At 40.6% G+C, this 23,524-nt stretch overlaps 5 protein-coding genes, 1 long non-coding RNA gene and 1 other non-coding gene across 27 annotated transcripts; 3 read left to right on the forward strand and 4 right to left on the reverse strand.

Annotated features, from left to right (window-relative positions):
- Positions 1-957: 957 nt before the first annotated feature.
- Positions 958-5,161, reverse strand: LOC123471006 (cyclin-dependent kinase 14-like). The gene is made up of 8 exons (XM_045171783.1): positions 4,546-5,161; positions 4,181-4,461; positions 3,831-4,109; positions 3,675-3,766; positions 3,424-3,598; positions 2,938-3,339; positions 2,624-2,876; positions 958-2,548 (listed from the first exon to the last, which is right to left on the reverse strand). Exons 1-8 carry the CDS (start codon positions 4,622-4,624, stop codon positions 2,439-2,441), a joined length of 1,671 nt encoding a protein of 556 aa, XP_045027718.1. The 5' UTR covers positions 4,625-5,161; the 3' UTR covers positions 958-2,438.
- A 1,311-nt stretch (positions 5,162-6,472) lies between these two features.
- LOC123471009 (probable ATP-dependent RNA helicase ddx17) lies at positions 6,473-7,969 on the forward strand. Its single transcript, XM_045171793.1, has 3 exons — positions 6,473-6,842; positions 7,032-7,262; positions 7,366-7,969. Exons 1-3 carry the CDS (start codon positions 6,779-6,781, stop codon positions 7,755-7,757), a joined length of 687 nt encoding a protein of 228 aa, XP_045027728.1. The 5' UTR covers positions 6,473-6,778; the 3' UTR covers positions 7,758-7,969.
- Positions 7,970-10,137: 2,168 nt separating this feature from the next.
- On the forward strand, positions 10,138-10,279 carry Trnai-uau. Its single transcript has 2 exons — positions 10,138-10,175; positions 10,244-10,279. It is a non-coding gene; the product is annotated as a tRNA-Ile (tRNA).
- Positions 10,280-10,814: 535 nt separating this feature from the next.
- LOC116920368 (perlucin) lies at positions 10,815-11,666 on the forward strand. Its single transcript, XM_032926593.2, has 4 exons — positions 10,815-10,889; positions 10,976-11,043; positions 11,109-11,238; positions 11,310-11,666. The coding sequence occupies exons 1-4, from the start codon at positions 10,853-10,855 to the stop codon at positions 11,570-11,572; spliced, it is 498 nt and encodes a 165-aa protein (XP_032782484.1). The 5' UTR covers positions 10,815-10,852; the 3' UTR covers positions 11,573-11,666.
- LOC116920444 lies at positions 11,358-13,171 on the reverse strand. 2 transcript variants are annotated; one of them, XR_006644887.1, is made up of 4 exons: positions 12,945-13,171; positions 11,996-12,722; positions 11,769-11,918; positions 11,358-11,707 (listed from the first exon to the last, which is right to left on the reverse strand). It is a non-coding gene; the product is annotated as an uncharacterized LOC116920444 (long non-coding RNA). The 2 variants fall into 2 exon arrangements; XR_004392642.2 differs by lacking the exon at positions 12,945-13,171 and having other exon boundaries at positions 11,996-12,872.
- A 150-nt stretch (positions 13,172-13,321) lies between these two features.
- Positions 13,322-17,207, reverse strand: LOC123466377. 20 transcript variants are annotated; one of them, XR_006644862.1, is made up of 13 exons: positions 17,071-17,207; positions 16,963-17,013; positions 16,155-16,205; positions 15,433-15,546; positions 15,353-15,370; positions 15,119-15,196; positions 14,840-14,953; positions 14,587-14,683; positions 14,371-14,420; positions 14,025-14,143; positions 13,878-13,954; positions 13,742-13,779; positions 13,322-13,575 (listed from the first exon to the last, which is right to left on the reverse strand). XR_006644862.1 is itself a non-coding variant. In XM_045171807.1 (10 exons), the coding sequence occupies exons 2-10, from the start codon at positions 16,994-16,996 to the stop codon at positions 14,129-14,131; spliced, it is 528 nt and encodes a 175-aa protein (XP_045027742.1). In that variant the 5' UTR covers positions 16,997-17,013; positions 17,071-17,207; the 3' UTR covers positions 13,322-14,128. The 20 variants fall into 20 exon arrangements, 11 of the variants coding, with proteins under 11 accessions (XP_045027742.1, XP_045027736.1, XP_045027746.1 ...); XR_006644868.1 differs by having other exon boundaries at positions 13,322-13,629; XR_006644865.1 differs by having other exon boundaries at positions 13,878-13,972.
- Positions 17,208-17,811: 604 nt separating this feature from the next.
- LOC123471410 (all trans-polyprenyl-diphosphate synthase PDSS1-like) lies at positions 17,812-18,847 on the reverse strand (the record flags this gene model as incomplete). The annotated part of the gene is made up of 3 exons (XM_045172653.1): positions 17,812-18,301; positions 18,364-18,525; positions 18,593-18,847. Coding segments are annotated over 3 exons (639 nt in total), but the record flags the coding sequence as incomplete, so codon positions are not given.
- Between the last annotated feature and the right edge of the window lie 4,677 nt (positions 18,848-23,524).

Genomic DNA, 23,524 nt, shown 5'->3' on the forward strand with positions numbered 1-23,524 from the left:
GTGTGGGAAAGAAAAATCAAACTCTGATTTCGGTTAGTAGCAATATCCATGGAACAACATGGCGGCTATTCTTTTTTGTGTGAAGGGGGGGGTTTGGACGGGGGAAAAAAATCGGTTGTTTGGTGCTTGGTACGGAGTTGGAAATGAGCTGCGGCGAATGTTTCACAGTTCATTATATGCCCCGGCCTGCCTTCTGCTGGAGGGAAAGACAAATTGAAATAAAAACACTAGTGAAATGGCGTAACCCGTTCCTGATCTCCACAACAAAAAACAACTAAAAGAAAATTTTTTTTTTTTTCTTTCTTCCTCTTTGTTTCCTTTTTTTTTTTCAACCAAAGTTTAAAGAAAAAGGGGGAAATGAAATGGTTAAAAATGGGAAAACTGGAGAAACGGCCTGGAGGGCATCGTGAAGCATCGAGCGATGACCCCGAACCCACGTATCTAACGTTACAGCATTTTATATTTCCTTGATTTTGATGCATTCCCTAACTGCGTGTATCGGATATTGCGTCCCCGAGCCCGTCAGCTTTCTGAACTGTGAAATGCATACCTTTCCGACTGAGGCGGATCTCTGAAAATGCTATTGAAGTGTACGTGTAACAATGGCTATCAGCATTGTGGGGCTCACCTGTTATACACCCCTTCCCTTTAAAGTGGAAATGAATAATTCGGCTTTTCAGATAAAGACAGAGCGTTGGATCAGGAAAATAAAAGATAAAAAAAAAACGTGATTGATGATCCAACTTTTTACTGCTCGTTACACAAAGTGGAAGCTCCGGGATGATTCTTCGTTGTCCAGGATCTCAAGACAATCCACTTGTTGGAGAAATGACAGGTAAGCCTAGTCCTAGTGAGTAAGACCTGACAACTCGATCGTCCATCACAGGTAAGCGAAGGCATCCAACGGCAGCAACAACTGGGGTGAAAATTTGAACATTGATTAGAGCGAGTGGTGTGTGGGGGGCGCGGAACTGCTTTTATTTTCGGTGGAAATCCAATGTTTTTCTTTCTTTCTGGGGGTTGATACAAGGATGATTGTTTGATAAGAAGAGACAGCAACGACACATGACATACGAGGACAACGACGAGGATGGCAAACGGTTAGATTTCTTTCTTTTCTTTTTAAATTCTCTTGTTTTGACGGACGAAAACGTGTCTCTACATCGTTCACTTTGTTTTTTTGTTCTTTCCCTGGGACGTCACAGTTAATACTCTTTTTTCTTTTTCGATAGTCATCGTTCAACAATATAACAGCATTGAGGAACCAACAAGAATCTTGAGGGGGGAAAAAAATGAATGACGAAAAGTCCTAAATAGATTTACATTTGTGTTTCTCGATTCAAAAAACAAAATAAAATAAAAACATGGTGGTACGCGGGGGAGGTTACTCGAAACAACTATCGTGAGGAAAAATTAAAAAAAAAACAACCGAAGAATCGACCATCTTCTTCAGTGGGGGGGGGTATTTCCGGATGAAAAGAACAAATGCGTGGGTTTATTTTGAACGGACATGACAAAGAAAGATGACGACAGCAGATGCACTAAATGTTTGGTTTTTTTTCTCCCCACCTTTTTCTTTAATAGGACGGTTACAACGGGTAGTAGTAGGAGTAGTATTGATGGACGAGTAGACCATTCGACAAGGTGAGGGAACAAACAAAACAAAAAAAATGGCAACGATGACACGAAATTAAAAGAAAAAAAAAAAGGGGGAAATTTTGGCATCAGAAATTGGGGTTGAGGGGGAGGTACTGCGGGAAAAGAAATTGTGAATCATGCCCATGTAGAGCAGAGTGTCAATACAAGTTCGGTTCAAATAATAAAGGGCCAATTTAAAATTGGTGGGCGTGGTTTCCGGCTACGGAAAAACATCTGAGCTCATTTGTTATTCTATCAAACAGGAATAGTATTGCTGCCTTCATTAATGTTGCACGACAACTATAAATGATTACAATTAAAACAAAAAAAAAAAATGGGTTACTAGGAAACAACTGGCCACCCTCGGAAAAAATAAAAAATAAAGAGGGACAACGTCAAAACGTAAAGAGAAAAAAAAAAAACATGTTTAAAAAACCCAACAAAAAGATGGACATGCTTGTTGCCGATTGACTCTATATAAAATGGGATACGAGCAAATGATTATTCATATTTTCTGAAATATTTCTTTTCCCGGAGTTGTTTCACAGAAGCTAAAATGAATGATTTTTTTAAAGTAAATAATACCGTTGGTTTTCCTTTTTTTTTTTCACCGAGTGCGTTAATTTAAAATGAAAAAAAAAAAGGAAGGACTTTGTTGTTGGGATCGGCTTATATGGCTGCATCATGAAGTATTATGGAACGGATTTCGAGAGTGGAGGGGAAATAGTTTTTTTTTATAATAAAAGGACGAAAACTATCAATTAGTAAAAAAAAAAAAGAAAAGAAAATATATATAAAAATCAAAATTTGGCCTTATTTTTGAGCTCCTGGGCAGCTCTCAAAACGACGGGAGGGAATTTTCTCTCTTCCGGGTAGAGACCGACGCCCGGCACAGTGAAAATCGACACGTCTAAAACACAACACAAATTGTTTAGTTATTATCACATTAAAAAACAAAAAAAGAAACAATCGAATAAAGATTTACCGTCAGATAAGTTATACAATTGGGAGGGTAGTTCCTGGAAGAATTTGTGCCGGACGGCAGTTTCGCCCGTCAGTCGGATACTGGGCTGCAATTGTAGCAGTTTCGAGGCCAAGTTCTCGGCCTGGCTAATGTCGTAGAGGCGCGGGAAAGCGTGTCCTAGCCTCTGAGTGCGGTAAAAATTCAAACGTTGCGGCTTGTACAGCGGCAGACGTGACACTCCGGGCCACGTCGCTTCCGTTGGCGTCCCCAAAATCTGCCCCATTTCCAATTCGCATTAGACAAACCATTTTCCACAATTGTATGAAGAAAAATACCTTGAAGATTCGTTCCAATTGATCGGCAGCGTCTTTGACGCCGGGGAAGGCTGGACTGCCCGTCAAAAGCTCGACGAAGATGCAGCCGACGCCCCACAGATCCAAAGGCGAAGAGTATTGCGTTGAGCCGAGTAGGACTTCGGGCGGCCGGTACCACAGGGTGACGACTTCGCTGGAAAACGTGTGCGACGGCACCGACTGGGCGCGGGCCAGCCCGAAATCAGCCAATTTGAGTTCGCCGACTTCGCTGATGAGCAAATTCTGCGGCTTCAGATCCCGATGCAGGATCTTGCGCCGATGGACGTACGTGAGGCCACGCAGCAGCTGAAACAGGAATAGACGGACATTGTGAGCCTGCAATCCGCCCGGATGCCTCTCCAAATACTGAGCCAAATCGGAATGCTGTTTTGTTGTGTTTTTCGTAAAAGAAACGAGTCCATTAAAAATTTAAAAAAAAATGATGTTTCAACAGTTCGACAGACTTACGACGTATTCAAAGACGAAGGTGAGCGACGTTTTCGTATGGACGATGTCGTGCAATGTGACGACGTTGGCGTGACGAAGGTCGCGTAATAGAGAAGCTTCACGGATAGCCGTGAATGGAGCACCTTCCTCTTCCTGCAACCGAATTTCTTTCAATGCAACCACTTGCTGGGTCAAACTAGAATGCCAGAAAACTGCAAGTCAGCAACGCGATACTTTTTTGTTTTTAATGGCACGGATTTTCTTTCATTTACTTGCTGAACCCTCGGTAAACGGTCGCATAAGACCCTTCTCCTAGTTGCTCTAGTCGTAGATAATTCTCAATTTTTCCAAACGGACTGGTTCCCTATTGAAGCAAGAAATTTTGATTTTACAAAAAGAGTTTTCGTTTAAAATGAAATGGCATTTACCCCGAAGGCTGAGTATCTTTTCGAGCGACGTATCGACTCGGATGGCTTTAAATTGATGGCGGATGCGCTGGGTAGGACGACATTGGCTCCAGGCAGGTGCGGATCGATGTGCTGGTGTCTATAAACTTCCGATTTGGGTCGCTGTTTGAGATGCGATGAAGACGATTTTTTGCTACGTCTCAGCACCACTTGTTCACCTTCAACCGTTGCAATTCGGCTGCTAATGTCTTGAGCACAGGCGTCGTCACTACCCAAACCGGAATCAGCACCACCAGAACCCTTGAACAAAAATTTTTTCTTAAATAATCCATAATTAAAACTGAAATAAAGATTAACGATTGGGAAAATACCTTTAATTTTTCAAATTCAGGGTCCCGGCTAGCAGTGAGCAAATCTCCGTCACTTAACCTGAGCCTCTCCCATCGCAAATCTGGCTCGACCCCACCACCAGCTGCATCGCCATTCTCTTGTAGAGAGTCTCTATTTTCACTGTCCAATTTATCCAGGTATTCGTCAGAGAAACCTGCTTTGCCTCTCATGCTCAGCCCATTGTGGTCCTTGCGATATCCCATGTGAGAGAGTCTGGTCTGAGATCTAGTTCGGCTGATGGACCAGTCTTCTTTAGCTAGAGCTGTTTTTAAAAAGAAAATAAGCTCAACATGAATTTATGTCACAGCGAGCACAAAAACAATGGCAGAGAAATGCCAACACTTACAGGCCAGCCTGCCCAAGCTGTCGCTGAGCCGTTTCCTCAGCCTCGCCACCTTGCTGAGTTTGTTCTTGGTTTCCGACATGACGTAGCTGGAACGAGGAAACTCTGGGTTTTCCAATAAAGTAGCAACAGCACTAATACTGAACAAGCACCTGCATTTTTTTCTATGAGCAACTGATGAGGACGATGAGATAGGGAAACACTAGAGATAGGGTGGTCATTGCTGAAAGGCTGCAATATCTTCTCGTCGCGAATCCCACACACACGCACGGTAGAGCAGTCGAGGTCCAACCTAAATTTGGGCGGTTTGAGCCGTGATCGAGTGGGTAGAGAATGTGGGGGGGAGACCGATCGAATCTAGCTTGAAAAATCAAGGCTCGATAAGATAACACAAAAACAGTACGGATCCATGTACGCGCATACGTTTCTCGTCTATCAGAGATTTCTTGTTATTCAGCTCACTTTCTGCCCAATTTCTCACGCAGACTCGTTACAAGTTGAACGAGTCTAGCTGTCAAAACCGACTGACAGTGTAAGCAGCCATTTGTGTGTGTGTGTGTGTGTGCGTGCTACAATGCCATGGCTAGCCGAGGTGTGTGTACATAGCAGAAAGCAAAAGAAAAAAAAAAGGGAGGGAAGGCTGTCTTCTATTTCTATTTAGAAACAGCGTTGTCACATTTAGCAAATGATGATCTGTCAATCGATCCGTTAACAAACTGGCTTTTTTGTTTTTACAGGACAGTTCTAGAGATAACCAATTTTATGTACATTTTGTTTGGTGGGTCATTGAAATTGTCGAATGGACCAATATCGTCTTGATAAAAAAAAAGTAGCAGTCCTACAAGTTATTCCCCCCGAGGCGATAGCGTGAATAGATAGGCCAATTAAATCGTTTCCACGGTCGGGACACGCAAACTATGCAATGCCCTTTCCCAACAAGAAACTGAGTCACACGCAAAGACCAAGTCGTTGGCCGGTTCACCTTGAAAAAAAAAAAAACGATACAGCGAAGACAAAAAGAACAAAATAAGAACTTGAATGGGGCGGACTCGGTCGTGCCTTATTATTCGTCAATTGTGCGTGCGTACAAGAGGAACGCGTTCACAACAATAGCCGCTTGAACAATCTGGAAAAGGTTATAAAATATGGATAGAATCAATGTCTCTATATGGGGACTCATTAACTTTTTATTTTTCCTTTTTCCATCACAATATTACACCCACCAACTTCCCTTTCCTTTGTGATGGACTCTATACACACACACCTTGTACACACAACCATCACTCAAGGGCGTGGCTGTAGCTGAATCCGTGTCAGCGTGAATGAATGATATTCGTCCCCCACCCCTCTTTCATTTTCTCTCTATGCCACACGACAACCCCCTTCCCCTCTATATATGTAGCAGACCTTGATGATCCGTAACTAGTACGGAATAAATAAATCAAACTTTATTTACATGAGGCTCGATGTCGACTGATACGGCTTGGGTGGAGTCCGTGCTTTTAGCCCTAAACTTTTATTTTTTCTTTTCTTTTCCTTTTTCTGATGCAGACAAAAGACCTGAAAAATGCATAAATAATCCCTCCCTTTCTTATTTTTATTTTTTTAAATAACAGCGGCGCTATAGACACCGTATTCATATTTCGTCATTAAAGATAGCTTAACGTGACACTTTCTTTCTGATGAATTAAACAGGGATTATAAAGCTTACATTCTGGCAAGTGAACTCTTTATCTTGCCTTAGCACACAGCTTTTCAATATTTAAAAAATGTTTTCAAAGATAAATCCGACGCATCATTTCCTACTTTCGAAAACAAATTTGAAATGTGGGTCAAAATATTATTAGTACGTTTAAAAAAATATATATATATATTGTCGAGTATGCAAATGACCGAGGATGATGGAGGAAGAACCGAGAGAAATCGCATATAGACGGGAAATGATTGCATATAAAACTCAAGGGTAAAACCGAGTCCAGTTTAGTTGGGGATTTTCCACACGATGACGGCCAAAATGATCCAGCACACAAAGAAAGTCTAATAATCGCCAAACTATTCAACTGTTTCCGATCAATAAAGAAAATCGACCTGTCTGTGCCAGACCTTTTGTGATGGATGGATATAAAAGTGACTCGAAAATGGAGAGTCTGCTGTCCAAACGAATACGTTGTCCCCGAACTGAGCAGTTGAACTATTGCTCGATTTCTTTTGCCCGCATTATTTTTTTAAAATCATCATGTGCCAGGAGCCCATCGCTTTGATGGTATTGATCGCCATCTGCTGGCTTTCTTTGGCCAACGGTAAGCATCATTAGTTTTCATTACTGTTATTACGCAATAATAGCCTCTCGGCCAGAACTTATGGCTTTTTATTTGCTTGAGGCCTTTTTATGTACAAGATCCCGTTTTTTCCCCCCGATTTCTGGTATTCCATCATCATCACTATGATTGTATTCCTGTTTTTTTTTTCGTTTGGTAAAAAAAAAATAGGAATGCCGACATTGACCGGTAGCCTCAATAACAGAGATCGATCTGCCGTGGAGACTGGCGATCGATTAAGACGTCAAACGGATTACTCGCAAGACGAAACGATCGTAGTTGACGCTCCCGAAATCTACGACGACGCCTACGCCCTTACGGATGACTCGTCAGCTGATGGCAATTTAACTTTACGGTTCGGCTCCGGATATCATCAACAATACAATCCGTTCCAATATGGCGGTATTGCTCGTTCTTTTTTCATGCCATAAAACATTTGCATTCCTGACATTCAGGAAATCGAAAGCAAAAAAACGTCTAGTTGATTTCAAATGTTTTGCGGTAGGATGGAATGCTTACGGTGGCGCTGGGCAACAATATCCCAACAACAACAACAACTTCCCAGGGGGTTATCCTGCATATCCTTATGGCCCTCACAACTACAATAATTACCCGGGCAGTAGCAACACGACGATGAATCCATTTTACAATTATAATTACAACAATGGCCACGGATATTATTACCCAATGAATACGACATCTACTTCGACGACGACATCTACTTCGACATCTACTTCGACATCTACTTCGACATCGACCACTACGACGACGAGACCACCTTATGGGAATTATTACGTATTCAATTTCCGTGATGGTTCCGGCAACCAAACTGCTATTGACGATGGGACTTATGGCGATGTAGGTCAAGACGACGGTTTCAAGTTTGAGAACCGTTAAACACCGATTTCAAAAACTATTCTTCGTGCACGATTGCGATCGAGATAATTATCTCATGACGTAACTTTGTTGTCTAATCGACCAAGCATTATCGTATTACCTTTTATTTTAAATTAAAGAATATAATTGCAACCTATGAATCCCTTAAAATTAAAATAATACATTTTCCCTACAGATTTGCACTGACACGAAATAAATTGCAGTTTTCAAAACCTCTTGTACATTAATTCTATATTACGCGTAGCAAATTTGATCGAGATTAATTAGAATACAAATATAAATTCACGACAAGAAACGCTAGTCAGGCAGTCAGTGCCCTCTCGGTACGTGGCAACAAATTACACTTACAGTTTCACTTCACAAAAACACTTGGTTACATGTTAACCGATAAAAAATAAGCTTACCCACGCACGGGCAGGCGATGTGGAAACCTTTTGACGTTACACTTTCAAAGTTTTAGGTCCAGGGGCGTATACGTACACTTTATGCTCTGTATCAGCACGAACATTGCACAACAGTTCACGTTTCAAATTGTCTCGACAAAGGCAGTAGCTTCGTGTAGACTGCATGACACAGTGATGTCAGATTAGTTCAATCACCGATAACCAAGATTTATCAAGCCAAACATGTGTAAATAGGACAAATCTTGACGTTACATTAATCCACGGCTGTTTCCTAAATAATAAATCAAATAAATGGATTACTAAATTTGGAAAAGACATTGTTTGTAAATATTTTCGCTTTGACTTTGGTGATACATGCAATGCTGTTGCGATGAATGACACAAAGAAGTCCATGCTTAACGGCACAACTATTGGCGCCACAAAATGTGTGTTGTGCCAACGTGTTACCCGGAGGCGTTGCAATGCCAATTGACGTGGTTTGTTTATAGTCTTGTTGAACAAGTTTACCCGCCCATATCCGTGCCATCCGAATAATTACTCATCTTTCAATGACGAAATGTTCCGGCTCGTTGACTGATTGAGGAATGTTATCAACCTCAACTCTTTCAAGGCCGATTGAACAGTTTTTTCTCACGCTGATTCACTTGGTTTGAATTCTTTTCCAGTCGTCGACGAATTCTTCACCACTTCTTCAATTTCATAGATTTCGAGGGAGCTCTTCTCTTCTGGGATGTTTGACCTTCGGAACAGGTATGGTGCGATAAAAACTTGTTTTTTTAAGTCTTTTTGTGTTCGTTAAAGGAGTCTGGTTTGATGGCACAAGACGTCCAGTCTACGTGGATGGAAGTTCCCCCTTTTTTTGGAGGTTTTACCTCCCTTTCCGGGACACGTAACTTGCTTGTTATCTCGAAGCCATTTTATTTTCATTAACTCGGTTAATTGCTTCTTGGCGGCCAAAACAGGTTTATTTTGTTTCTTTCCTTGTCGAGTCTTTTTAATTTATTTCTGTTTGAGTCATGCCCACCTGTCACTGCGCCATCTAGGAAATTTTGAACTTGACAATTTACGCAATTAAAATGGAACCGCTATCAAAAATTGCGGTCATTAGGCTAGTGTTTCACGCCTCCGTTACACAGACTGCAAAATGCATGTATGTTACTTTGACCTACAATCAGAAATGGGCAAACATAGCACATTTTAAGTATGCTACAGGTATAATAATCACGATGGACGGGGCCCTGTACATACGGTCAGCTAGTATCTATCCACAGTCATTAAACCACATAAACATAACGGTGATGCCGTAAGAAATAAAAAAAACCAATATGCTGGATACTATGCATATTATTTTGTCGGCTGCAAGGGAATGAAGAAAACAAAAAATTATGCGTTTGCAGGGTACGGAAGAGCAGTGATGACTGAGCCAGCAAGATGGCCACAACGTTAACAACGACGTGCTTATCCCTCTATTTCCTAATAGTTTACGTTTGCCCCTTCGTGACTGCAGCATCAGGTACGTACATTTACACGTGCTAATTCATTGACTTACGTTTTCTTAATTTCCCGTGAATTTTCAGTGAACGGGATTTGGGATAAAAGCGGTGGATACAAGACAAGTCGCGGTACGCTGAATAATCCCGTACTGATTTACATCAGTACTCCGGATAATCATCTTGGAGACACCAACGATCTGTTCAATCAAATCGATTATCAATCACTGCTGGCGGAGGCGGCCATAAGTGAACTCCCCCTACCGCAAACGACAGTACCGCCACCTTTGGAGCTCAATCCTACGCACATCAATTTCCTCGTTCGTTTTTTCCGTTCCTTCTCGGCTATACCTGCAATTTTTCGCCCTCGACGACTTCGCTGCCATATCTCACCGACGGTGGCCCTGTTTGATGATTTGAATTGTTTCATGAGTTTAAAGAAAAGAATTAAAACATAATTACGATGGCTTTGCTATTGAAACACCAGCTCCAGTGGCGCAGTTGGTTAGCGCATGGTACTTATAGGACAGTATTCATGTTAATAGGAGAAAAAAGCTGCACAAAACATCGCAGAAGTTGAAACGTATAAGAAATGCCGAGGTCGCGAGTTCGAGCCTCGCCTGGAGCAAAAATTTTTGTTAGTTTTTTACTTGTTTAATATATTATAATTTATAACCGTTTCCTGTGTAACGAACAAAAATCACGCGGACCGACACGTGGCAGAAATTGATAAATATAATTGTATTTGCATACATAACCATATTGATACAAAAAATAAATACGTTGCCTTTAAAAGACATGCCTTCTGACATTTTATGACGATGTGGTTCACGTGCAGTGAAATGTGATTGATAAAGCCCACCGATAATAAAAAAATGATCCGTCGTACGTGCGCATTGCCATCGCCCAGCAACGAACATCTAGGAGCAAAGTGATAATAAGTGAACAACTTTTTACATAACGTCCAATGATTTCTGTATGGATGATTGAAAAATATACGTCACGTGCTGTTGTGCGTTGCCCGTATTGGTTGTCATGGCTAGTTTACATGAGCCACGTAGGCAGGTGTCAATAACCAAAGTCCAATTTGTTTCCATGAGCTCGAGATATTACGGCAGGTGGCACGTTAAGATATAAAACCGACCATTATAGAAAAGCTGTCCATTCAGTTTTCAGATCGACGACTTAACTGAAACCAAAAATGAACAAGGCCAGCTGCATTATTATTGCTCTTTCTGGTATGTTTTTTTAAAAAGATTTTTACCAACCTTTTAACTTGGATAAAATTTTAAAACATCCGTTGTGGTTTCTGTTTGATTAACAGCTCTCATCAGCGGCACTTTTGCTGTTTGCGCTCCAGGCTTCTCTGAAGTGGGAGATAAATGCTACACGGTAAGATCAGTTGAAATCCTATCAGACGTGTGCGCCAACTGAATATTTTGTTCTTTATTCCATAGGTACCTGGCTTACCTCAACGATATGACTTCTGGAGTTCCAACGAATTGTGCAGCGTCGCTAAAAGCAATCTTTTCCACGTCGAAACCCTAACCCAATGGGAAGAACTTAACACCTTCCTCGTTGGACTTGGTATGATCTAAACTGAATTAAATTATTACGTGAATTTTATTTCGGAACTTTCAATTAAAAAAAAAAAATAGGTTACTATGATACCTACTGGACGGGAGTGGCTGCCGAAGGTCATCCTGGTCTCTGGGTTGTTAGATCGACTGGCTATGAATTGAATCTTGCAGCTGTTGAATTCAAAGCAGGAGCTCCCAGCAACTCGGCCACCAACTTGTGCCTGGCCATTGAGTACCAGACAGAACTTGGCCGTTACCAGTGGGTCGACTACCCATGCACCGACCCGTACGTTATCGTTTGTGAGCCCAGGGTTTGCTTGGCAAATAACAAAAAGTTTTAAGTACTTATTGTTGTGGCGTGAATAAGCCCATTTCTCTTTTGTACACGACTATTATCGAACGAATGCTCGACACCAATAAATTTTAAAATCCAAATTGGTGGAGTTGTTGTGCTTGATGAAATTTTTGGTCAATTACTAAAATTCGAATGTCAAAGCAAATTGACGTTTTGTTTTGAGCTTTTCTAATTTAGAATACCTAGTTTTGTTGAGTTAGTATAGAGTTGCTTGTAGAGTTGCAATCTAGGTTAGAATAGAGGAAAGTTTCCTGGTACCCAAGGCCTGTGTTGATCACTTCAAGCTGAAAAAAATTGACGAAATGGAAACTACTCGATTTCTCTCATGCTCGCTGAAAATGAAAGTTTTGAGATGACGTACCCCATTAACGAAGTGGAGTTACGGATTTTGCTTGGATAACGGGTATACCTTTCACATCGTACAATCTCAAGTGGAATGGATCCTGTAGAATCGTCTGACCAATCTTTCAAGCTTCCAGTGTTTGTTGATCTGGGCGGAACTTGACACCATAGCTAAATACGTGCAATTGGTCAACAAGAAAATCAAGTCCATCTTCATTGTAGAAGCTCTCTCCAAATCCTGAAGCCAACCATCTAACGTAACGTAGGATTGATTTATCACAGTGCTTTGAAATGGCGGTGCTTTTTGCCAGCAAAAACTTCTCTCAGAGGTTCAGAGGTTCGTAGATCGTCGAATGCTGCTCAAGGTAAAACAAAGTCACTCTTAGACATAGCTTTCAGTAGAAAGATGACCTAGCTCAATGTCAGTGAAGAGTAAGGCTTCTCATTTTCCACAGCATTTTCTATTGCAAGCTGTAAGTTGGTAATTTCCTCTTTAAAGTTTGAGAAGTTAATTACATCAAACATTTTCCATGATTGATGTATCCATAACATATCAGAATAGCAAAATTGGATTCCATGTTCCATGTGTGAAAAGATTACAGTATCCTGAAGATGGTTTTGGTAATCAGAAACAATGCCTTTGAGTATTTTCTGACAGGATAAGATCAGCATTGAGGTTTCCAGGTCTTCGCTGCCAAGTGGTAAGTATTGTTTGAAGAAGCTTAATGCCATTTTGCCAATCTGTGCTATCATGTTCATCATAGTTGGGTTGAAGAATATGTGATGTGCTTGGTCTGCAAGTCAACATCTTATTTTAAAATACTTCTCAGCCCTTTTTGCAAACTTTCATTCATAAAAGCATTTAGTCCTAAATAAATGCATGTTAACTAAATCTGTTTGTTAAAGAAGCTTGTGATTTATGCCTTAAAGAAAAGAAAAATGCTTAATGGGAATCAATGGTATAAAAGCCAACCATAATTCAAATTGGCACAGCCAACATGTGCAAAACATTTTACCTTTCGGATCTGGATTTCAGTAACATGGCCCTGCCCTAGAGGAAATCCCGTAGTTAGCCCAGCCAGCTTTGAGCCCTATCCAGATTTGTTTAACAAAATATTCAAATAAATAACTTTTCCTGACTAAAACTGTCGGCTGATATTATTTTCAAATTGACTAGATTGCAAGCAAGAACAAGTCATTCACATGAATTTCGTCGATGTTTTGACGATGTCCCTAAACCTGAAACACCAGGTGGCAGGGTATTGCAGAACCATTTATAAAGGCGGGAAATATTATGGAATATGGACCCAGTTTCTATACAACCCTGCAGGATTATATACTTGATCACTTCAAACTAACCTCGTTAAAAAAAAAGAACTGCTAACAAGAGTCGCTCAAATAACTAAATATGTATTCAAATTTTACACACTAGAACATATTGATGCAAACGGTAAAAAATTCAATGTCGCAAAACAAAAATTCAAGCTGATCATAAACCAGTTCGTCCGCCTTAATCCAGACAATTCCCGAATTGAATGACACCCACGCCAAGCAGCATACCAAGAATGTTGTACGTAACCAATTTCCACAGCAACTGCATCAGTGAAATCCCGATTACATATCCATCGACGGCCCCACGTCGCAATTCTTAAGAAAACCGAAATTTACAATTTGTTTCAAGAAACGAACAAACACTACCTCCTGTACAATGTCAGAAATAACAAAAATCATTGTGATTCATATCCCAATGCTCTGATGTTTAGATTTTTCATCCTTAACACACAAGACAGAAAAATGATTGAAAAATACATACCTAGAACACAAGGCATTTACGGCGATGAAACAAATGACCTGCCATTTAAAAATAAAAAATTAGAAACTCCACAGCCCAAAACAAAAAAAACAAAAACAAGAGAAAATAATAAAATCATTTGATCATAAACACGTACCAATGACCAATTCATCATTCCGGAAAAGAACAAGTCGTAGCCCCAGCTTAAAGAGCAAGAACCGCTAAATGAGATACCTAATCCCGTCGATTATACTAGCGTGACCATAGAAATCATTGTTTTAAAATAAAGAACAAAAGTGCTTACTAGAAAGGAGCGGTAACACGATTGGATGTTAGCAACTAGTCGAACAGAACCGGGGGAAAGAAAGGCCATCTAGGACGCAAACCAACGGCTCCATAGCTGGATCTTCAACCGATTCGATCCTATCAAGAAATAAACATTAGAAGACGAAGAATATCGGAATATGAACGATGTCAAACTGTCGCCACCGTAAACGGCACAACCCATAGACATGATACAATCTCGGTTGCTTCCTACGCAGCTATTTCTTATCCCCGTTCGTTATCTTGGCACAACTCATCCCACTGATGGGATGGACGTGTGGCGATCGGGATGAATGTTCTTTATGGACAAGCAAAAACCGACTTACCCAAGATGGCGCCATGACGATATGCCGACAGCAATTTGCCACAGCAAACCCTGATGAAAAATTAAACACACCACCATTAATTTCGAGATACAGTGGAAAATCTCCGTATGAACGCAACTACGGTCATCGTGTCACCACTCAACACAACCCTTCAGTCTGGGGCGGTATAAGAATTAATCATCCGAATAGCAAAATGCGAAAAGAAAAGTGAATTACACGACAACAGCAAGGGAAACTGCACGGTATGAAGTAATAGCCGCACCCCGCACACGCCGAATAACTGAATCAACATCCCCCTCTCCCAGCAAAACACCTGCAGAAAAATGCAATACATTAAAATCAAAATGAAAAAGGCAGAAAGGTGGCCAACTGTTCCATCAGTGAAGTAAAGGGAATCATAATAATATCATACCCGAAAGATGGAACCATCATCTGGAACAATTCAGCACGATAAACAAAAGAATACTACCTGAAGCCTGGAAACATACAGTTCGATAAGACCTCCACACGCCGTTGCGAGCCTACGGTGAACGTGACACCAGACCCATAAGGAAACGTCTGCAGATAATCGCCACAGCAGATCCTGAATTGACAAAACGTGCAATTAATTCGCAAACACAACCAACAATTATTATAAGAAGGCAACCAACATCATAAAGGTTAACCAATCAACACCGGCCTTCAGTTTGGGGCGGTACTGGATATAATCATTCGAAAAGTAAAAAAGGCAACAAAAAAAAAAACTTACAATGCTAGAACAGCGGCACAGCGCCACTCGAATGCCACATTTCCAACACGACGAACGGCAAACCCACCAACTCAGCACCTACCCAGAATTTTAAAACATTAAAAGCGAGAAAGGAACAAAGAAATAATGCCAAACTGTTCCATCAGTGAAATAAAGGGAATCATAATAATATCATACCCGAAAGATGAAAACATCATTTGGAACAGTTCAGCAAGACAAAGACAAGAACATTACATAAGGTACGGAATCCACCTCATAACAAGACAAAGTGACGTGAACATCACAGCCCAGAATCTTCCAGCACCATAAATTACCTGATGCATCCTAGAACAAATCACAACGTCGAAAGCTGGTAAACTGTTAGCAGCATCTTGTAGCGCAAGGCCTACCAAAAGAGTAGAAATATACGAACTCGAAAACACTGGACCCTAGTTATAAAATAGAAACATTGAGTGCAAGGGATCCCATGGTCGTGCTGCAGAGCCGTCGCGTATGCCAGTAACTGGCAAAAAGCACACAAACACGAAAACTACCCCTTTAGAGTCAACCATGAACACTGAAATGCAAGGTCACCACTGCTGAATAACCAAGGCCCTCCATCCCAGGGATAACAAATCGGCAGTCAACTGGTTGAAAGCCAAAACCCACTACATGCTATACAATAAGTTAAAAGAAAGACTGCATGGAAGAAGCCACCATCTAACACATGCACAGAAAACATGTGAGGAAGAATTGTACAATACAACATTGCATCTCACGATGATATGCCTCACTTCATCTAAAATCCCCAAGGAAAAGTAATCCAAATAATTTAATAATCAGAAAAAAGTGCACCCCATGCATCCAACCCCATAACATTCACCAACCCAAAAAATGAAAAAAATTCAGCCAAACAAAACCAAGACACCTTAACCAAGTATGAAAAATAATGAGAAATACAATCTATGGTTTGCCTTTAAACAATCAAGTAACATTTGAAATGAAAACTAAACTAAGATGCAAGTCACATGTTTGAAGCATACAAGGTTTACTTTACCACTCTTGTCTCTCGAAGTCCAGATACGTTCCATCGCGAACTCCAGTACATCTATAATAAATAACAGTTTTAAATATTTTCAAATAACTTCTAATTAGAAGAACAAACCAGCATAGAAACAATTTTTAATCTGACTTTTGAAGACAAGACTCCACTTCTGTCCAGTTCGTATCAATACCGGCAAGATTCTACATGTTTTAATATGGTGGTCAGACGACTTTATATATATTTTTTTTAACCACTTCTCCTTTTTGTTCCTTACAAAGACGTTGTCAAACCTTGGCAAAAAGCACACAAACACGAAAACACACCTCCACAGTCAACAATGAACACTGAAATGTAAGGTCACCACTGCTGGCCAAGGCTCTCCATCCCAGGGATAACAAATCGGCAGTCAACTGGTTGAAAGCCAAAACCCACTACATGCTATACAATAAGTTAAAAGAAAGACTGCATGGAAGAAGCCACCATTAAACACAGGCACAGAAAACATGTGAGGAAGAATTGTACAATACAACATTGCATCTCACAATGATATGCCTCACTTCATCTAAAATCCCCAAGGCCGAGTGATCCAAATAATTTAATAATCAGAAAAAAGTGCACCCTATGCATTCAACCCCATAACATTCACCAACCCAAAAAATGAAAAAAATTCAGCCAAACAAAACCAAGACACCTTAACCAAGTATGAAAAAAAATGAGAAATACAATCTACGGTTTGCCTTTAAACAATCAAGTAACACTTGAAATTAAAACTAAACTAAGATGCGAGTTACATGTTTGAAGCATACAAGGTTTACTTTACCACTCTTGTCTCTTGAAGTCCAGATACGTTCCATCGCGAACTCCAGTACATCTATAATAAATAACAGTTTTAAATACTATCACATAATTTCTAACTAGAAAAACAAACCAGCATAAAAACAATTTTTAATCTGACATTTGAAGTCAAGACTCCACTTCTGTCCAGTTCGAATCAATACCGGCAAGATTCTATATGTTTTAATATGGTGGTCAGACGACTTTATATAAATTTTTTTTACCCCTTCTCCTTTTTTTCCTTACAAAGACGTTGTCAAATCTTCCCAAAAAGTGAAAGATTAATTAAAAAAGTCTTCTTTTTTAGTTTTTAACGAACGAATTATTGATGCTGCACATTCACTGTTTGAAAAGCAATGAAACCCATACAAACCTGATGAAACCTATAATTTTATATATCCTATGATCTCGATTGGTATTTGGACCTCATGTGTAATGAACATCAATGAAAAGTAAACGAACCTGTAAAGCCAGAGGGGATGCTGTGGTTGGGTCAAGTTTTAGCCCTACAAGGATCAGTCTAAAAAGAACCAATAAATAAAACTCACTGTTTTCTGGACTAAATGTTTCGACTGAAATAATTTTCAAATTGACTAGATTGCGAACTAGAACAGATGTTTACAAATCATTCACATGAAAGTTGTTAATATGTTTTGACGGTGACCCTAAAGCTGAAACACCAAGCGGGGTATTGTAGGGCTATGGATATTGGTGGGAAATTTTATGGATCCACTTCCTATACAACCACAGGATTGTATAGTTATTTCCTTCAAATTCATAGGTCATCAGGAAAAGGAACTGCTAACAGAGAGTTCGCCAAGTCAAAAACACACTATTAAATAATTAATAATGTATTCAAATGTTACACAAAATAATTTATATAACACCATAATAATGTCAAAGCGTAACAGGGTTAGATGTAGCAGTACAGAAATTCAAATAGATTAGAAATCGCTTAATCATTCCATTGAATTGTCATCCTACACTACACGCGTCAACTGGTGTTTTCCCTTCGGGTACCATTCCCCCTAAACGAGCTACATCCCGCATTGCTACCCTCCAATCCGCACTCGATTGGACAGAATCTATTTTTTCCCAGTTACTTATTCCATTTCATTAAGTAGCTCACGTATTAAAGAATACAAAATTTGTTGGTAAGACGATGGTGACAAGCGAGCCAACTGAGCCACGGCATCATCACAGTATTGGCTAGCCAGCTGCTTCGCTCTTTGCAATCCATCAGAACGATGAACTAAGCGGTAAGCTGTTTCTACATCTTTAGGCTGGTTGAATCGCCGTCGAATCAGTGGATTCAATTCAGGAAACTGCAATCGAGACCATCAGCCATATTTAAAGAGAATCTTACAGACTGCTATAAAACGAATACTTGGTACGCAGCAAACAAAACTGGAGCGGTAGCCAGCCCTACGCGCAAATCAGTTGCTAAATCGAGTACGTCGTCAACTAGTTGAAATGCTATTCCCAACTGGCGGCCAAACTGGAACGCGATATTTTGTAAGGCGGTATCAGCTCCAGCGAGCACTGAAACCTTGAAATTCATCATTATTCAAAAGTTCGTTTCCTTTTCTTTGTTTACAATTTTAAAATGTAAATACCGATTGGCAACTGTGAGCTGTTAGACATGCAGTTTTCTTGAAGGTTTTTTCCAAATAGTGCGCGAATCGTTCATCCTCGGTTGCACTTCCGTCGAGTTGCAGTAGCTCTCCGTTGTTTTCGCTATTCTTGCGAAAATGACGTGTGGACTGGTGGATGCTGACTGTTGCTACAAGGAGAACCGATTGCTGTTGTCGTGATGGCACAGCTGGAACTCCGTACTGCGGGGTTGGACGTTGCAACTGCGAAGGCGGTTGTCGTCAGGGAACCGGAGTGGCCGCATCCACGTTAAATAACGCCACTGGCCCTACATGTGAAGGTTCACACATTTTTGGATAGCATTCCGAATGAGAATTCCATGGGATGTAACTCTCACATTTAGTGGCTCATCAGACCATGAATTTAATCAGTCAGAAATAATTTCAGTTAAGCATTCCAGCTCAAATTTTTCTTCTGAGGATTTCCAATTTGATCCTCTGGAAAGCATTATGCAAAAACAAAACAAAAACACCATTTCGTTCTACTCACTTGCTCAGAACTTTAACTTACTTTTGTAGGTTTTCAACTTTGTTTTCAATTCATCATTTGGAGATACGTGCGCACTGTGGTAGTGTGTGGGTGCCTTGCGATGGTATCGGAACGCGACATTGGACCACCCGACAGTAGCCCCCAAGGGTAACCCGACACCAGTCCCACCCGACAGTAGGCCCCCCAACACCAGTCAGGTGAACGTTGTAATTTTCATCGCCAGTGCTTCTTTTGTGGCCTTCATTGTATCCGATACGGCAATCCCGTACCGGAGGCACTTTAAACATAGTAACAACAACAACAACGTTGTAATTTCAAACATGAGTAACTGAATTTTATGATTATTTTATTTCTAGTTTTGTAATATCGAATCACTGCCAAATAAACAAACACAACACGCACACACAAAATTAATGAACCCTTGCTAACTATTAACAAAGAAAATGCTGAAAATTAACACAACCTACACACAATAATAGCAGCAAGATTTGATATTACAAAACTAGAAATAAAATAATCATAAAATTCAGTTACTCATATTTGAAATTACAACATTCAACTGAAGCACTAATAAGGGGACTGGTGTCGTATGATACTACGACACTGCCCCCTTCCCCCTACGCACTTGAACGATAAAACGAGGGGGGCTGATGCTGGTGTCGTCTTCGTCGCCGTCTGTAGCCCCTCCTTAAAAAACGGGGGGAGCAATGTAGGGGTATCCTTGGGGGCTACTGTCGGGTGGTCCAATGACTGCAAGCCATGCTGCATGTTTAATTAGAATTCGGTTTCGTGTTGTTTCAGCGGTGTGATGTCCTTCAACAATCTGGCAGTTCCACCACAATCTCCGTAAAATACCATCGCGACGGCTGAGACTACGACGAGCGTACAAGAATTGTCCTTGGAAAAGGGGGTCAAAGAAAAAACGACATTGAGTAGCTTACGCAACACTTCACGCTTTCCGGGATCGTGTAAACTTTCTAAAGCTCTATAATAGGCTTTACTGCTTAGCTATTCAGCTCAAAGAAATAAAATAAAATAAAAAAAAAAAACTATTATTTTGGCCTTGTCTTTGTCGTTAACAGCAGCAGGTTATCTGGTACGACAAAGATCGAGGTTGACTTGGTTGAGAAATACAAAGTTGACTGAATTACTCGAATACGACTTAAACTTAGCGATTGACGAGAATTCCGCGTGCAAATGGGCGGGACTATTGATTACCTATCGGCTACATGACATGTCGAAATGGCACATCAATGCTTTCACCTAATTTATTCAACATAATGTGTCTAAATCAACGTAGCAAAGGAACAATGTACGCGATGCGCCACGCTATACGCCCCTTTCCATCTCACGTTCACTATAAAAGAAGCTGACACCGATGCAAACGTTCTCAGACATTTCTCGTTGGTCAACGAAGACATTTTGCCCGCCTGTCGTTTGAAGATCTGGTGAGTTCAATACCATTTGCTGGTTCTATTTAACTTCGTGTGACTTAAAATCACGCGAAAAACCAGCCCCATTAGCTTAATTTAATCATTTCCTTGAACGCTGATTGATAGTTTAATTTATGACCCGCAGATTGAAACCGTGAAACATGCCGAAAATGACACTTACGTGCAGCATTGCGGTTGTTGTCGCTATTCTTGCGATGACTTGTGGACCGGTGGATGCCGATTGTTGCTACAAGACTAGCGATTGCTGTTGTCGTGATGGCACGGCCGGGACTCCGTACTGCGGTGTTAGGGAATGCAACATTTTTGGGTGCAACTGCAGCGGCGGTTGTCGTCAGGGATCGCGAGCGGCCAGATCGTTGATCAACGCCACTGGTCCCAACGCGAAGGTTCAAAAGTTTTTGGACAGCATTCCGATTGAGAAAACCGTAGGATGGGAGCTCTCCTATTTAGTAGCTGAAACCATGAATTTAATCAGCCAGGAGGGATTTTAGTTTGGCAATCCAACCCAATCAATCTGCCACCAATAACGACGTTTAAATTTCTCCATCTATGAAATTCTAATTAGAGTTATTTCGTGGATTTTTAAATTGATTTCGCTCAATAGCATTATGCAATAATGCAAAATACAATTTCATCATACTCATACTTCATCATACTACTTCAACTTACTTATATTTTATTTAGGCTTTCAACTTGCCTTCGCATTTCATTTTGTTTTGAAATCCCGCTGATCGCGTGATTTGAGCATAGCAGGTAAGAAATTTCGAACGCCAAATGAAACCACTTGTCGTTAACTGCTCAGTAACGAATTTCGATAAATTCTGTGAATTCATGATAACAAATAGATGATAACAATAGAAATAGATGCGAAATGAATTGAAATTTTAGAAAAAGAAAGATTCAATAACATTAATGCTTAATTTTTGTGTTGCCGTCCTAATAAGAAGATGAAAAGACGGAGGTTGGTTGTGCAATCCCGGGCTAAAATCGTAGAATATATCACGGTGATTTGGTAAGCCAAAATATTCACGAATTTTTCTCTGGATTATTTAAATCTCTTTGAAAACTTCACCGAATTCGCTGATTATCGCTTCAGACGTCAAGAGACAAAAGGTTTTATCAATCAAAATGGCTGCTATCTCTTGTTTCCCGATTTTGGATTTCACCGGATTTTGGTAAAAGTGGGTGGTTGTTCACCTATAGAATCAGAACAAGAATCAATAGCCAAAACGACAAACGGGGTGCAAAAATAACTGACCTGCCCGTTCAACGATTCCTCTGCGGTTTCTGAGTGCCTGACTTGGCCGATTTCCGAACTTAACCCTAAAATTCCTGCGAAAAAATCTGTCCTCGCCTGCAGATATGCGGTGCCATCTTCCGCAGCACCGGCTTCCGTCATAGCGCAGTGGGATACAACCACACGAGTAGACCAGACGGTCGAGGTGAAACCCCTTCCAGGGACCAAAAAGACCCTGAAGGGGACTTTGTTCGCAAACCGTTTCGAGCTACGCCCGTCTCGGTCAGCACCTACAAAACTCCAAAAGATATTCAAGTAGGAAAACCGAGTTCTCACCAGATGGTCGAGAAAGAGAAGGGAAAGACAGCTCCCGAACTTGATGTGCCCTTCCGGGCCAAGCCTGTTCCGGCCAGTACTTGCGATCCTCTTTTACGGAATGAGTTTGCATTTATTGGAAGGACTGTGACGGTATCGCACTTTTATTTGGTTAAAAGTGCTTATCAATGTCCTCCCGTATATGTGCAAACTCGTACGAAGAGGATCACCGCCAGATTGAATTGTCTTGTGATGATGGCACAGAGTGTTAAGGATTGTCCTAAATTCTTCGGTGACGGCGATTCAACTTCGTCTACATGAAGGTTTTGTCCTTAAATGAGTCGTTTCCAGTCCTCGAGGTGCGCTAGACTTGCAAGATGCTTGAAGCTTGGGTTCGATTGATACCGATCTCGATAAAATTTTTCATTTCGAAATGAACAGTTAGAATGAAAACATAATTACATTACCATTTTTTCCCTTTTATTCGTACCCTGTATAAACTATGCACCAATGTTAAGGTAATGATCATTAAAAAATAATAATTTATAATTAACCTCAGCGTTTTAATTTAAGTGGCAGGGTTTGAGGAAAACGACGTCAATCATTTGCACGAAAATTGTTTCTGAGATACGCTGTCATAGCAAATAACCTAGTAAAAAAAAATTTAAAAAGATGAATGTTAACGCTAACTGCTTCTGTTAGTAATTCTAGCTGATAAGCTCAGATGAACAACTAAACGTTAACAAACCAACGAAAAGCTGCTGCAACTGCAGGCAAGATGAAATCTCGTACAGAATGACGAGGAGGACATGACTGACCTGGCCTCTCTCTTTGCTATTTAAAAAAAAATAATAATAATTTTTCAAGAATTTGACGTATCTACTTTTGCAGATCTGCCAAAATGACAGTTAAATCAAATCAAAGACGTCAATACTTATCGCACACCTTGTTCATTAGGTCGTTTATCAAATCGGCAGAAAACAGTTTCCATTTGTTTAGCTCCCCTGGAGGAGTAGATTCCATTTAGGGTGTGTCCCATCCACCACAAATCTTCACACGATCTCGGCATCTTCTCCGTCTTTGCCTTTCCATAACATCGCAACCGACTCACTTGGTGTTGGCTGAATCCTTAAAGCGGATTGCTGAAATGGAAGCGCGTAAACGGCGAAAGCTTGAACGCGCCTTTTAACTTGGATAAAATTTTAAAACATCCGTTGTGGTTTCTGTTTGATTAACAGCTCTCATCAGCGGCACTTTTGCTGTTTGCGCTCCAGGCTTCTCTGAAGTGGGAGATAAATGCTACACGGTAAGATCAGTTGAAATCCTATCAGACGTGTGCGCCAACTGAATATTTTGTTCTTTATTCCATAGGTACCTGGCTTACCTCAACGATATGACTT

Source organism: Daphnia magna, linkage group LG4 (assembly GCF_020631705.1).
Source record: "Daphnia magna isolate NIES linkage group LG4, ASM2063170v1.1, whole genome shotgun sequence".
Taxonomy (NCBI): Eukaryota; Metazoa; Arthropoda; class Branchiopoda; order Diplostraca; family Daphniidae; genus Daphnia; species Daphnia magna.